The 16,159-nt window shown below is 37.0% G+C and overlaps 1 protein-coding gene across 2 annotated transcripts in view; it reads right to left on the bottom strand.

The window, feature by feature from the left end:
* LOC136828031 (cholesterol transporter ABCA5-like) overlaps positions 1-16,159 on the bottom strand; it is a 93,101-nt gene that overhangs the window by 52,189 nt on the left and 24,753 nt on the right. For both annotated transcript variants that reach the window (XM_067085695.1, XM_067085694.1), the window contains 8 exons: positions 13,369-13,515; positions 12,443-12,590; positions 12,209-12,285; positions 7,456-7,627; positions 6,791-6,932; positions 1,911-2,025; positions 514-610; positions 179-321 (listed from right to left, as the gene is read on the bottom strand). In XM_067085695.1, coding sequence (XP_066941796.1) covers positions 179-321; positions 514-610; positions 1,911-2,025; positions 6,791-6,932; positions 7,456-7,627; positions 12,209-12,285; positions 12,443-12,590; positions 13,369-13,515 — 1,041 coding nt within the window. The remainder of the gene's footprint in view (positions 1-178; positions 322-513; positions 611-1,910; positions 2,026-6,790; positions 6,933-7,455; positions 7,628-12,208; positions 12,286-12,442; positions 12,591-13,368; positions 13,516-16,159) is intronic.

The following is a 16,159-nucleotide window of genomic DNA, read 5'->3' as shown; positions in this document are numbered from 1 at the left end:
ACAAAATATTACTCCCTTCAAGTCTATTCTCACAAATTTCCACAAATTTACCTACACTAGAAAATATTACACAATACTACATCACTTATTTATTAAGTTAAAAATAGTCAAGGGTCACACCTGAACTATTCCTGCCAAACCATCTTGACTTGGAAGACCTAGTCTAACAAAAACATACCTTTCCTTGTTTCCGGTTCTTAAGGAGTGCCCATAACCGTCTTCTGGAATAAGCATCTACTCCAGCAGTAGGTTCGTCCAAGAAAATAATCCTTGGATCTCCAATCAAAGCTATTCCAATGGAGAGTTTTCTCTTCTGTCCTCCTGTTTTTGTATTGATAAACCTTATGAATACATAGCACTGATTAATATTAGCACAAGAACAGTAACCTTAAAATTAAACTTTCATTTCAAGATTTTACTACGCAAGTAAAGATGATGTAGGTACTTATTCATATTAAAATTCATTTCTACATGTAATGTTTATTACAAGTTCATGTAGCATTCCTAACAAACCTGACAAATCTGCTCCTTTTGTATCTGCTTTGGAGGTAAGATCAACTTCCTTGAGAGTATTCTCAACTTCAGTTGCAATTCTGTTTGATGGTATTCCCTGAAAAATAATCCAAATTCAAGAAAGAATGGCACAGACAATTAAAAAAAAAAAAAACATAATTACACAAGTCTGTCATTCATCATACCATTTCTGCATTCCTTTTAGTAAACAAAAGCATTACTTAATTTGGCATAATAATGATTTTTATGATAAAATTAATTTTTAGGTACTTAACCTCTATCATTTGCTTCATCTGTGACTACTTGGCGCAATTGGTTACTTGGCTTGGACAAATCACTAGAATAACCATGGGGCAATGAGGTCAAACACAAGCTCTAGAAATACCATACCTGTCCTTATGCGACCATGCTCTAACTCTGTCCAAGGAGGACCGAGAAGCAAAGGCAGGAGACAGAGGGCACAGTCCTTGAACATTCTGGGATTTTAGTCCTCATCTGGAAAACCCCGGACTACCAGGCCTGTTGGCTGGGGGGCCAAGGTGACATGCAAGGCTGCATCCATGGGGTGGCCAAAGGAATGAGGGGACATTGTCCCCACAATTGCACAAGACACATTCTATGCAACCAACTCAAACTGTTACACAAAAATTCTATCTAGATATAACAAAGTCAATAACTGACTGCATTAAATCTAATCTATTACCCTGAGCTGACATTTTGGGTGAACAAGATCCGAACAAGGATCTATATCCACTATAAAAGAATCTATAAACTTATCTCTATCTTCCTGACCAGGTGTTAATTCTAAAGAAGCCCTAGCCTCAAGACTAGTGATTCTCTTTACCCTCTTTCTAAGTCTACCCTTCTCTCCTCTAATTAGCAATTCATCATCTTCTCTCTCTCTTCCAAAGACTAATCTTTGCAATGATCACAGTTGTTGTCTGAATTACAATTCATCCCTCGATGATCAGTGCATATTTCATGAGTAGCCTACTTCAATTAACCCAATCTGGTCTTACAACCACTTACCTTACAACATCTAACAGATTTCGTTACGGAAGATTAAGAAGAAGAATCCATGCTGCCAAGTACAAACCAAAATCCAAACAATCCAATTCATTAACTGAGAAAAACAAACCCAAATTTCAGAGCACTTGTCTACACAACCAGCTGGTTTCATCAACAAGAGCAGTCACTTTCTTACCCCCACCCTCTAAAGAGTGGCAGTAACTACCAGGAGCATTTGTCAACAATTGTTTCAATTTTAACACTTGTCAAACTTGTGCCAAGTAGTCGCAGATAAAGCAAATGGTAGGGGATATGTTTCACCTCAAAAACAGATTTTAATCGTACAATCAAACAAGCAAATTAAAAAGTTGCGCCACTGTTTTTAATACCCTAACTCGTGCAAAGAAGCTCAGATGTTCACGAGGAGTTAGTGTCATGAAGATTATGTCATGCTGCGGACACACACCAGTAACACGACGAATATCCGTTAGGTCATTAGCATCACTGAAAGGTAGAATTACACATTAATTAACTTGGCATGAAACATGTCAGGAGAGTAGGTTAAAATTGTCCTCTAAAAAATCCAAAAGAAATGATGACTCATCAGTAAATATGCTTTCCACATTAAGTATAACATTTTCATTCAAATTTCATAACTAATATGATTACCAAACTTGCTCTATTTCAATGAAATACTTTGTACAGATAGTCTTTTTCCTACTAATCTTCAAATAAAGTATTTTTCTTAAGCTTAACATGATGTTCACAACAACCTACGAATTTCTCTTAGATTTATCAATAATACTGTATACTGTATACAGCATAAATACAATAAGCCTCAAAATTATGGGGTCTTTTTTTTTAATGTTCTGTTCATACCAAATATTGGCAACACAAGAAATCGTTGGATAACATTGTTGTCATCTGCTAATTTCATTTTCCTTTAACCTAACCACTAAAAATAGTTGTTTGTGGAGAGTAATTCATTGCTCTCTGTCTTTTTGTCATTAATTATCACCCTGGTAATAATAAAACAGAAAAAGATATCACCTACATTTAAAGAATATTTTTTATAAAAAAAAAAAAAGTAAATGTACTGCTCAGCTATGAACATGTACGTGCTTGATTTACAATTTAAGTGCTCATGCATATAAATGATTTTAATATCACTAATGCCAAAGGTGGATTTGAAATTAACCAGTAGACCCAGTTACGCCTGTTACTGCATAAACAATGAAAAGAGAAATAACATTAATAATTAATTTACTTCTTGTAAGCTGATCTTTTTGACAGGACCAGCTAATGTTGAAATGTCAATCAGTGCAACGATAACTGAACATCAGATTGTCCTGACAGCTGGACAAAAGTACTGTAGTTTTTCTTAAAGAAAAAAAAAGGATTAGGAATTTATTCCTTACAAATTTTATTTTAGGTTAAATACAACAAACTAATTATGCCCATCAGCTTCGTATTCAGTTAAGTTGAAAGAATGTGTCTGAGCAGCAGAAAATCTTTCATAATGAGGAGCTCTGGTGCTGAACGAAACACTTTGGAATACTGTGTACAGAATTGCTTAGTACGAGAGATCTGCCGTATATTTCCAAATATAAGATGACCTTTAAATCTTAAAATTCACCCCTTAAAATTGGGGGTCGTCTTATACTAGCATTCTAAAAATCAAACCTTGAATTCTACGTGATGTTTATTGGTAGGCTAGCCTTGGCCTAGGTGCAATAACCTGACATACAGCAAGAGATTCACATTATGAAATAAACTGATAATAAAGGTAATAAAACCATTTCTACCTTATATATTATTGGCATATCTTCATAATAGCCTATTTGAGGAATAACTCCATATCAATGACATAAACTTTTAACTATGCGATCCCAGCCAACAAAATGTAAACATCAAGTTATGGTTGCACTCACAGAAACCTTTATCTTTTGATAACCTTTCAAAAATTTCAATGGTAGTATAATTACAGTACAGTAGTAATAACATTTAGGATAACATTAAAAATTCATTATCATTTTGGTGGTAAATACTTGTTTAGAACAATTCAGCCATATACACAATAATTATGTACGATAATTTTCATACATTATAGTATTGTTGTTAGGGGCTGTGTGTGACTGGCAATGAAATGTAAACAAAGCAATGGTTTCCCTTTTAGGTGATGAGTATTTCGTTTATTTTGAATTTCTAAGGATACAGTAAGTAAAACAGAATTTGTAATAACATCATCTTTACATAACCAATATTTCATACGATACTGTACCTGTTATTGCAAAAGCTAGCATATACACAGATGATTTTGTAATTTAGTAGTCATCTTATACTACAGATATGTGATAAATTCATGAAAATTTGCCATAATTTTTGACCTTCTCTTATCTAAAGGTCGTCTTATACACGGAAATATACAGCAGATATGATGGGAGACAGATTTTTCTTGGATTTTTAAATTTAATTCTATATTTTACAATCATGATTCACATACTAACACTTTTAGAAAGTATATCACATTTTACAAAAAACAAGAAACAAACAAAATGCCTTAGTTGCCAGACAGTTTACTTTGAACAATATATTAAAAATTTGGTTCCCATATATTTGTGGCTCACTGAGCTTACACAAAACCAGAAATTTAAAATTTTCTTGGTGTTTTGTCACAAACCCATTAATTTATCTAAACCTATTTTTATGGTGTCCATGAATCCCAGACACATCAATCCACCAGTAGAAAATAACATCAGGAGGCTCAGGAAGGGTGGTGCCTACACCCACAGTCCTTCATGTCTCCATGTTTCCTATTGTGTCTGCTGACTGACTGACAACTTGAGAACGGCAGTGATCTCTGATGTATGGAACAATCAGGATTACAAAGTGTAGTTTTCAATTTCCATTTATCTTTCTCTATTTTATATTCTTCTTTTTTATTGTTTTCCATTGTGGTGGATATAACACTGATTATAATAATAAGATTTTCAGTGAACCACTGCTTAGTTTTGTGAGCATCACTGGCAGTTTACTTCGTTGGACAATGGTTCTGCAAGAAGTTCTGTAAGTACTTTTTCTATTCACCACCACTGAGCTCGTTGTCCACTTTGATTTCTAATTCATTATACAGTATATTGATTTTGGTGTACTGTAACTTTATTTTCCTTAAAATGAAATGCAATATTTATCAACAAGGCAAAAATCACTGGCTAGTCGGGGTTTTGGATCTGAATTAGCAACTCAAGTATTGCAGATGTTTTCATTTGGCATACTGAATTATTTATTAATTTCTTTGGAAGTGTTAACATTATGTTTCTGCCTTATAGATTATCCTATTTCTTTTAATTGTTTGTTGTTAACATGCCCCATAACTTTCTGTTTTCTCCCATATATTTATTTCTTCACATCTGAAACAACTGGAATAGGAAAGAAAATGGTCTGTAGAACTGGATCCCACATACCATTCAGCTACTGCTGGAATGAAAATATCTGGAAGTGGCTGTGTGGGCAAGTTTTTCATGTGAAATCTGATGAGCCATGAGGTCTTCCAGGCCTTAGAAGACAGAATCTTTGCCTGAACAAACAGATACATAGATAACTGTACACTCCATATCTTCTCCTCTGTGGTATGGGATGCAGGTATGACCACCCCCAGGTAAACTAATTGTGATTCTGGTTCCAATTCCGACTCTTCTCTGCTCATGATGATGATAAGGTTCTGACAATGTCGGAGCAGCATATTCAGATAAAGTCAAAGAGCCTCCTTTGAGGTCGCCATGATGAGCTAGTCCTCCAAGTATCAGCCCAAACTGAATACTTGATTGTGATCCCATGATTTGACAAGGATTAGGCCAAAATAGAGGGTGCGCAACTGAAAAGCCTTTCTCCTCCAGATGATGCATAACCATTTCTTCAAGGGCAGAAAGCAAAAACTTGAAAGTAACCATCTTTCAAGCTGATGGATGCCAAGAAGTCCCCTTTCTGGATGGAACTACCATCTGATCGCTGAAGTTGGAGAGGGGTATCAGCTCTTTCTTGCCTTCAGCAAAACAGAAGGAAATGTAAAATCCTGGAAGTCCTCCATAGTTTGACCTTATCTCATAATCAATAGCGGGAAATTGTTACAATTTCATAGTGTATGGCTAGATGGCTATGGGCTGAGTCAGAAAAGAACATATTTTCAGAAAAGGCAGTCGATGACCACAAAAAATCATTGTTAAATTGGATTACTGATATCTCAGAGTGCAAATATCTCAGAAAATGACATGCAAAAAATAAGAAATAATAAATAACCTAAACACTTAAACAATACATCAAGTGCCTAATCTGAGGGAATAAAATTAATTATTAACAATAACTAAAGCCCAAGCTAGTTAAAGCAAGTAATATTTTCCCAGATAATTTCTAACATGCAGAATTCTTTTAATAATATTACTGCCTTTCCTCTAAGAGAATATCTACATAATCTGTGGTGTTTTCTTCTGTCTATTATACAAAAGAATGCAGTGTCAGGAAACTTACTTGCCACAAAAGGGGGCATTACATATGAATGAACAATAAGTAAAGCCCAGAACACACAAAAGTTAAAAAAATATGAAAAGCACAAAGAAGCCTTTGTACTACAAAGCCCTTAATCTAGATAAAAAACAACCAAAATGAGTTAAAAGGCAATTCAGGAGTAATGTAAAATTTCAACTACCTAACAACTTGCCACTAATAAATGGCACTAACAAATGGCAAAGACTAAACCCTAACTTTTGACTAGCAACAACAAAATTCACATAGACATAGGAACATTCACAGAATGCTAAAACATATGTTGTTCCCCCAAAAAAAATTTTCTTTCCAATACAAAACACAACCATGTGATTCAAGACTTGCAACTGAAAAAAGTATACTGTATACATAAAAAATTTCACTAGAAAGCACCATACACTAAGCAAATTGTCCCATTGTAAGAGAAAAAGCAGCACAAATTATTATGATTAAAAAACTAGAACAACAGTGATAAAGCATCCTACAGAGTAGAAACAATCCAGGGCAATCTAACTTGCATTAACCAGCTTGGCAGACACAAACACAAAGCAGATGAATGATGGGAACCGAAGGGTCTAGGTGGGACATGCACAGTAGCCTTCTTACAATTCTGTTTGCTAAACAAAGAATGCAGTGTCTGGAAATTTGCATGCCACATATATGGAGTTACGACTGAATGAGCAGTTTGACAGGAAGCAAATAGTCATTCACTGAAAATATGATTCCTTACCTAATATCCAAACCAAACACTGTGGCTGTTCCTGATGTTGGAGCTAACATACCAGTGAGGATATTGAATAATGTAGTCTTTCCTGCACCATTATGCCCCAAAATAGCAGTTATCTGGCTTTCATATATGTCTAGGCTGATACCTACCAGACAAAAAAAAAAGTAGTTTTAGTTTTCAGTAGGGATATTTTGTATGAGGATAAGTGAAAGATACATAAAGATTAATACAGTCATGCTCATATTTCCTAAAATGGAGAGAATTTTATGACTGACTGAAAACACAGCATTAAACAACACACATATAATCAATACATCAACATATGCTAAGAAGGATCAATAAAAATTTCTTTGGCTCCATTCTAATCAATCTTGTCTTTATCTTAGATGGCTAAATGAAAGTGCTGTGTTGTTAGTGAAAGCACAGCCATGACACCAAGTCCATTCAAATGTGCTTCACATACAGTTCTTTTACATCCTATACAGTATAAAAATAGTTACAACTTTTAAAAGTTTCAAAACAATCTAACATATTTTTTATGGACCTCTATTGCCCTGGTCATAGCTTTTGTCTCTGCTCCAGTTCTTATAATTATTGTGAAAATTTTCAGCCATTTTGGTCCAGCGAAGTCTACCATAAAAGTACCAATTGAATGACTGACTACTTACCATCGACAGCTGTAACTGCCTTCTTCCCACGAGGCTGAAACACCTTCTTCAAGTGACGAATTCGAACAGCAGCCTTTCCTTGAAGTTCAGCAGATACAGGCTCAAGGTCTGGAGACTCAGGGATCGCATCATCTTCAAAACCATTGTTCTCTCCTGACATTAACTTGCTAAACTAGAAAAATCAAACCAAAACACCCATTACGGATCATTTTTGCCATTCTAATTGATTTCATGAGAAATATTTACATTCAGAGATCATATATTGATTACAGGTATGTATATAAACATATTTGGATATCTATATTAATATTTATAATATATTTTTAAACAGAAATTATGATAAAAACCGAGACTACTTTCAAAGTACTAGGCATTTTGGAGCTGCATTCACAATGCTTCACCCTTGCTTGTATCTATATGGAAGGCAGAGGCTTTATATTAAACTATCAGTTTTTTAATAAAAAAAAACTGCTTCACAATAGATTTCCCACTTGTTCCTTAAAGTATTCATAGGTTTGCATATGTTGTTTACTGTATCTAAGTTTAACTCAGCTTCAAAAAACTTAAATACAGTATGATTATTTTGATTAGTTCTTCTACCGCAAATGGGAATTTTACATGTAGGTGCTATATAGATGTACAAAGCATTTACAGTCTGACACTTAATCATGATGGGACAACAGCATCATAGCAGTGATTAGAAAACAAGTTCATAATCATCAGCAAAGACTCCTATCACCTGTATCAACTGATCACTCTCAACTGAATGAGGAGCAATTAGAGTGACTGGAGTGAGAGTGCCCACAAAGGACATGATAAGGACCCAGTCAGAGTAGCAGGAATGGTTGAGAGCTTGAGAGTAATAAGCTGGCCAAGGCACTAGCCACCTATTTTGGAACTTCCACTTCAGTCAGCAACACTAATTTTGCCACTCTGAAGTTTCCCTAAATCAAAAAATTTCTGGCTATTTTCTGTTTAACCTTAGCTCATCACTTTTGCATAATAATGATTGTACGTGGTTTTATCTATCTTTTTGACTAATCCCTCTTATTTAGTATTGACCCAACCCTGAATAAGAGGGACATTTTTTGAGCCTCAAAACCAGCAAATCTGACACTGTTGATCAAAATTTTGCTGGAGAAATATATAATACATGCATGAATTTTGCAGTATACTTACTAGTCATTTTCTGTGAAATTCATGCTGTTGGCTGAAACCCCTCAGTGTTTATGTGAAAGAAACACAATTTTCATTACAAACATTGCCATGAATGGTTGCTAATACTGATGGTTGCATTTCAGCAGCACAGCATCTACCATTAAACACGGTGCTTGGCCATGATGGTCAACTCAAAAGTAGCTCAAGTTTTCTCATAGTTGTGTTTTTTCTTTATTTTTAATAATAATAATAATAATAATAACAATAATAATAATAATAATAATAATAATAATACAGTAAACCCCCATATTCGCGTTCTCATGGTTCGGGGACTCACGCACTCGCGGGTTTCTCTGTGGAACATATCTAGCCATTTTTCACGGAAAATTCGCCCATTCGTGGTATTTTTCACTGAGAAATATTCACTAATTACTGTATTTTCATATAATTTTCATGAATAAATGCACTTTTTGTGATAAAACTATTAAAATACTCAGGTATAAGCATTTTTACAGGGTTTTTCTTGGTTTAAGCTATCAAAATGGGCAGTTCTAAGTGTTTTTAGAGGGGTTTTAAGTACTCCCAGATTTTAGCTATTCACGGGGGGGTGTGGTACGCATCCCCACGAATACGGGGGGGTTCACTGTAATAATAATAATAATAATATTAATAATAATAATAATAATAATAATAATAACAATAATAATATTTGTTTCATATATATTATAGGTAGATCTTTCAGGAATAGTTTTCACTGGAAGTTAAGTGTTTCATTTTTCATCCTTTTGTGTGTGTGTGTGTGCAGACATTCCCCTTTTAATAGTGAAGCAATTTCATGTCAGAGAGCATAAGTAATTCCTTCTAGTAAGACTGGCTTTTGAGTACTTTTATTTAAGTCAGTGATGATCTCATCATGATTATATATCTTGTGACCTACTCATACATTCATCTTCTTCAAGCTGCTGCTTTGCAAGCTGAAAACACTCCAAGAATGTTTACTGTTGAGAAAATGACTCTACTTCAGTGCATCCTGTCAAGCTGTCTCAACTCTGTAGCTTCTAGCTATTTCATTCTTAATTCCCTCCACCATCCTTCACAAGGGATTGATGGCCACACAACCTATCTCCCACTTAACCTGACAAAACACAAAGCATATATACAAGTAACCTATGCTAACTACTTAAGCATTTTCTTTCTGAAGCATTAAATCCCTATTCCTCTCTGCACTCTTACAATCATCCCTCCCTCTGCCTTGCAACCTGTCTGTGAAAGTCTTTCTGGGCACCCCATATTCTTTAGCCAAAGCTGTAAGTGAGAAATGTCTTCTGTGTGTGCCCAACTGGCTTACTGCATTTGCTCCTATGTCCACTGGGAATGCTTAACCCCTATTCAGTGAAATCTTGAACAATAGTTACCTTGGTCATTAGCCAAGATTTACTGAGAAAAAATGAAAGATATATATGACAAACATTTATGACGCAAAACTAACTTCAGTGATGATGAGCTATCTTATACTAAGAAAAATTGTATTTTCAAACCTCTTTGAAATTTCCTATGTACAAAATAAAAACAGGAAAATGATCAACTTTGTTAAAATTTACATGTAAATTGGAGATCCTATCAAGTATAATAGGGAGAAAAATGCATTGTTACTGACTAATGAATGTTTCAGAAGGTAGGGATTTTCAGTGCCTGAAAACCACTACATGAGCAAATGGGAAAGAGAGGTAAGTTGAAAACCCTGCTGTGATAGCTGGGGAGATCTTACAAAATTTTGAAAGTTAAGGCAAGAAGACAATGGGAAGACTTTTACAAATCAGGCATAGGTTGAGAGGTGAGTTATCAAGAGACTGGAGTTTGAGATGGTTTGGATATGTAATGAAAATCAATGTGGAACAGTTGATCAGAAAAATGGCGGATAGGATGCAGCAGGACAAAGACTTGCAAGAAGTCCCAGGAATTCGTGGCGAGAGTGAATAGATGAAGGTTATAGAAGTAATGAGAATTTAGGCAGCAAAAAGAGCACTGGACACAAGAGAATGGAGATAAGTAATTTTATGAAGCTAACCTTAAAAAATGATGATGACCATAACAACAGAAGCAACAGACACTGGAAATATGGCAACAAAGGCTGATAAAGCATGAACAATCAGCAAGTGAGCCTGGAGATATCACTTGCACAGCAGGGGCCAAGCACAAAGAAAGGTACCAATGGAGCAGGATGAACAACCATGAATGTAGCTGCAAACACAGAAGATTTACGAGGTAGAGCTGCAATACATAAGCTGAAAGTACAGGAGCAGGAATAGCAACTGCTATCAGAGCAACAGGCACAGCAGGCAAGACAAGAACATTATTGCAAGAATAGCACAGTAGTTTCTCCAGGAATGATAGGTGCAACATGCAGAAATGGAGCTGCATGTGCAGGAATCTATGGAGTAGCTACTGCCAAAACAGCAAGCAATCCAAGAGCTATATGTACAGGAACAGGATAAGCTGGAGGTCTGGGCAGGGTAGCTGGGGCAGCAACAAGAATAGTAAGTACACCGTCGTTCAGATATGGAGAATCAATGGCCAGCAGAGTAACAGCACCTTGTTCCTGGCCTTTATGAAAGGCCAGGAACAAGGTGCCTGAGGGAGCCAAGAACTTTGATTCCCTCAGTCAACAGTGAGTCAACAGTACCCACAACCCATCTTGCTAACTGGTGACTGTGAGGAACTCCTGGAGCAAAAGCTCAGACACATCTACTTAAACAGGTGAAGGATGATGAGCCTACAAAGAACATGGAGGAGTGTCAGGCAGACAACCAGTAGTCATACCTCATGGCCGTCCCTCAGCCCTCCATTCTAAGCTTGGCATTTATTCAAGAGAACTCTAGTAAAAATGGCTAAAGAAGATCAAAAAGGCAATCCACTGACTCCTCTCTTGTACAACTCATCCTCAACAATGCAGATTGCTCTCATGATACTGCAAGTGATGCTTGTTAAAAATCTTGCAAACTCAGCCTCACATCTCAGAGGAGGATGTCTCCTTTTGCAAAACATATTCATCCCCAAATCCTCCTTCTCCAAGTGTTCTGCCAAAGAACACTGCTTCACAGAGTTAAATCATGTCCTCTAATGGATCACTGAAGGAGTGGCAGAAATGGACAGTCTAGGGAGCTTCACACATCTCTGGAGGAACAGTAGGTCTTGGGTACAGCTGGATGGGAAATACATGGCCTTCTATCCAGGATTAAGGGGACCAAGGAGATATTGGGAAATGAGGAATGCCTTTCCTTCCTCTGACAGGCCCAAATTGTTGACACAAAAGTGGATGGAACACCTGTATCACAGGTAAGGAAGATGCTTACAGGACTTCAAAAGGTAGCCTTCGAACTAAAGTATGCATCCTCTCTAGTAGTATGTAACTGGTAGAAACTATTTGGAGTCTGGTACTGTAGTTAGACTCAATCAATAAATCAGACTTCACTTTTTCCTTCCTTTTTCATTTTTTAGGTTTGGCTAGATAAGTGCACTTGGGCTGCTTTCCCTGACTGAATTTCCTTTCATAAAAAGGGAGAGAGAATTGTAGAGCAAAAATCAAATATCTTACCTTCATACCCTTGTCTGGCTGAATCCAAAATGACTTTTGGAATATGAACCATGGCTTCCTCTTAGTACCATACTCACCTGAAATTTCAAAATGGACTTTGAAAAGTACACAATTCATTTACATATTTACAGTATATCTGATAAAAATACTGTAGCTTAACAGCAAATAATAGCTATTTATTATTTATGACTTTCATATATATCTACAAACCAAGAAACATTAATTTTTTCTTACTTGGCACAACATTATCTAGGTAGTAGGCAAGTGACAAGTACAAAAGGATGTCGACTGATATCATAATAAGACTGCCAGCAAATGGAAGGCCTTCACCTTCCCAAAGCCGATCAAAATTAAGCCCGCCATAGAAATCAAAAAGGAGCACCTGGAAATGATGAAACATTAACACCAGTAAGTTGTCAGAAACAACATGAGACCTTACTTAAATCTTTTAAGGAAAATGGTACTATTATCACACACAGAATTCATCATTTTACACAAGCCAAAACCAACAGATTCTTACAGCTAATACACTCATAAATTTTTGTAGTACCGTGACAGCTAAGACTTACCTAGGTGCTGGTCCTTACTCAGTAACCACACTAAGGCCATACGCAGAGGGATACAGTAACCAAACAAATTAAAACAAAGTATTTTTCTCTCTCTTTCTTGAGCTACATACCATCCCCTAACCGAACTGAACTGCATTCAGAAAATGACTCCTGTTTGTTTTAGTGCTATGCCAAAGACCTCAAGGTTAACTAATATATAATGGACAGTGCTCAAAGAAGGCATCCAGATTCAAAGTAGAAACTTCTAGTAAGGTATTCCGATGGTGAGAGTAATAATTATCTTTCTTTAATTACTGCTTATATTCTATTTCAAAAGTTTACCTCTAGCTGGAGACAAGCAGCATTCCGTTTAGACAGAACAGCATTTTAGCATTATATGATCATTTTGAAGCAACATACAAGCGTAATCAATCCCTTTACAGTACTGCATCTACAACCTGCTTCAGTCTTACTTCAAGCTTCATAATTTTTACCTGGACTTTGTAAAACAGAATCATATAAATTCTCATCTTCAAACCAGTAATTTTATTCGTATACAGCCTATTAAAATATAAGGTAAACTACATAACTTCTGCCACAGGACAGCCATACCTTGTCAATTGCCATTGAGAAAGCACAAGGTGAAAAGAGTCCCATTGCCCAAAAGGCTCCAGGACTTATTTTGTCACCCAAATAGACTTGAAGATAATACAGCAAGCTGAATGCGACCTGAGTTAAATTGCCAACAACTCCAGCTACCTTTAAATAAAAAAATCTTTTAATAAGATAATACAGTATGTGAATTGAAAAACAAATTCTTTTAAGAGCAAAAGCATTCACAACTAATCTTATCAATGGGTAAAATCCACAATTACACATTAACAACACACACATGGTTTATCCACAATTATACGTTAACAAGTACACACATATGCTTTGAAGTAATTTTGGCAATGAATAACAATAACCAAAGTTCATTTTTCCTAGATATACAAACCCCAAGTCTTTTATATGGATAAACCTTCAACAAAAGCTGGTCCAGTTCTTTAAGCCTGGTAACAAGGTAGTTAACCAGTGGCACTGATTGAATGGGGTATGAGAGCCATAACCCCTTACTCAACCACTGGGTCACTTTTTCCCTCAGGAACAAGGACAATCATGATTGGTTGTTGGTGGGATTAAGTAAAAGATTTCTAGTCTGAATGAATATCTAGGAAAATTGCAAATTATCTTGAATTTGCAATTTATACCTACTAGGATACAAACCTTCATCTTTTATAAGGAACCTCACTCCTTGAATGGGAAGTATTGCCAAAAGAACAAGACTGGTGTTCTTTCAACTACAAAGTGCCATTTTCCCAGTCATGTAAATGAGCAAGTGAAACATGACACCAATAACCACCTATACAGCCTGCATACATGATACCATGGTTCATGGGGACCTGTGCCAATGTTTGGCTTTGTAGGAGTCATGATCTATGAAAGTTAAAATACCTAAGTTTCCTGTATGTGACAAAAGACCAGTTCAAGCAGACCCAAAAATAATAATGCTCTACCACTCAGGACACCCTACTTGTTCAAAGAGAGACAGGGAGTTACATCTACTAACTACTGTAACTTACCTACATCTGGCCAGACTAGTGCATATACATTGGTAGGCTACTAGACGGAAGAAGATAAAGGATTCTAGAGGTACCAGTCACTTTTCATTCAATGGACCTTTCACCAATGTAACCCCTGGGCAAGATGCTGTTCTGTTCAAGCAGAGTTCAGGCAACTATATAACGTGCAGCCACCACTCATGTGCAACACCCCTGAGGTAAAGGTGTTCTGGCAGTGCAAGGCACATGTGCTATTGAAAATTCTTGAACACCAAGAACAGAGTAATACTCCAGACTTTTTGAGCCCTCACTCAGTGACTTATACACATTTAATGATCTCTCACAGCCAGAATGAGATGGTGTTCTTGGATATGTTGTTGTCTCCCAGTACTGTACTAATGAATAAATAGTCAATGACACTTGGGCCTAAGATGTCAAGCCCTGTGCAGGCAGTACCCCAAAACTCTCACTAAGCACAACAGCATCTTGTTACAATCCTCACCTGCAAAGTCCCACAAGGAGGACGTAGAAAAACTCTTGTGTCTCTTGTCAGGGACATGTCTAAGTTTACAGGGTGTGCAAGAGTGCTCAAAGCTCCACAAGAGCATAGAGACCACAACCAAGGCAGAGGGGCCCACGCCCTTCATCTGAAACATCTGAAAAAGGGCTGGGTTTATTCCTTATCAGAGAAAAAGTGGGGCTTGTCTTAGCATAGATAGATGATTTGAAGAATACAAACATCTGCTGCATAGTGGAGAGAAACCCATCTCACAATATCGACAACAGGAGATGGTCCACTTTACCTAGTAAACATCTGCTGTGGGATTACTTATAGCACCTGATCTCCCAAGTAGCCCTGCTAGACAAGCCTTTCTCTCATGTGAATAGTTATATAGTCTCCAGCCATGAATAGTTATGTAGTCTCCAGCCATGAAGTGCAAACAACTCCACAGACAGGTGGTACCTCAACACATAATGCTGACAAAGCAGTGTGGGTTATGGGGGTAACTCTCTTGGCACCTCGACAAGATTTAACTTACCTCTCAACTTGTGGCAAACAGAGAGTCACTATAGTCATCCTGAGACTGGGGGTGACCAGTCCTTCCTTGATTACTCAGCAGATCAAACTGAACAGGGAAAACAATAGAAACCGAGGCTGTCTAACTCGTACCCAAAGACATCCTCCAGCACAGCCCATGGTTTCAGTATGGAAGAGAGAACACAGGAAGTTTTGACAACTGAGCTGGTCTGCCAACTACATTCTGATGGCCTGGGATGTATCTGGCTGACAGCTCAACAAAGTGTCAAACTGTCCATTATTGCATCTGCCTTGCCAAGCAGCCAAGGGGTAGGAAAACAATCCACTTTGCTTGCTGTCATATGCCACCTAGGACATATTGTCAACTAATCAACACTCCTGAAAGATCCACCAACTGAACCGGAAATGTTTGTAGTGCCAGAATTTCTGCACCCAATTCAAGAATGTTCATGTGCAAATAAGAAAAATTTTGTGTCCATAAATGAATCAGCCGTCCAAGTGTGTGCCTCACCCTTCTTTTGATGCATCTGAAAAAAGAAGCAACATCTTCAGGGGGAGGGGAAGCTCAATGGAACACCTACCAGGAGATGCCTGTTATCCAACCACCATGCAATATCATCCTTTATTTCCTGTCTGAAGGGCCCAGGGAGTGTTGGATGATCAGGCATAGTGATCAGGACTGCTTCAGACACCGGTGAAGCAACCATAAGTGAATCCAACCACAAGGAACAATCTCCTTCAAAGATGACAGGTGACCATGTAT

The sequence above is a fragment of the Macrobrachium rosenbergii genome, chromosome 42 (assembly GCF_040412425.1).
Source record: "Macrobrachium rosenbergii isolate ZJJX-2024 chromosome 42, ASM4041242v1, whole genome shotgun sequence".
Lineage (NCBI taxonomy): Eukaryota > Metazoa > Arthropoda > Malacostraca > Decapoda > Palaemonidae > Macrobrachium > Macrobrachium rosenbergii.
The sequence above is the reverse complement of the archived record's forward strand: the minus strand, read 5'-3'. Positions and strand labels throughout refer to the sequence as shown.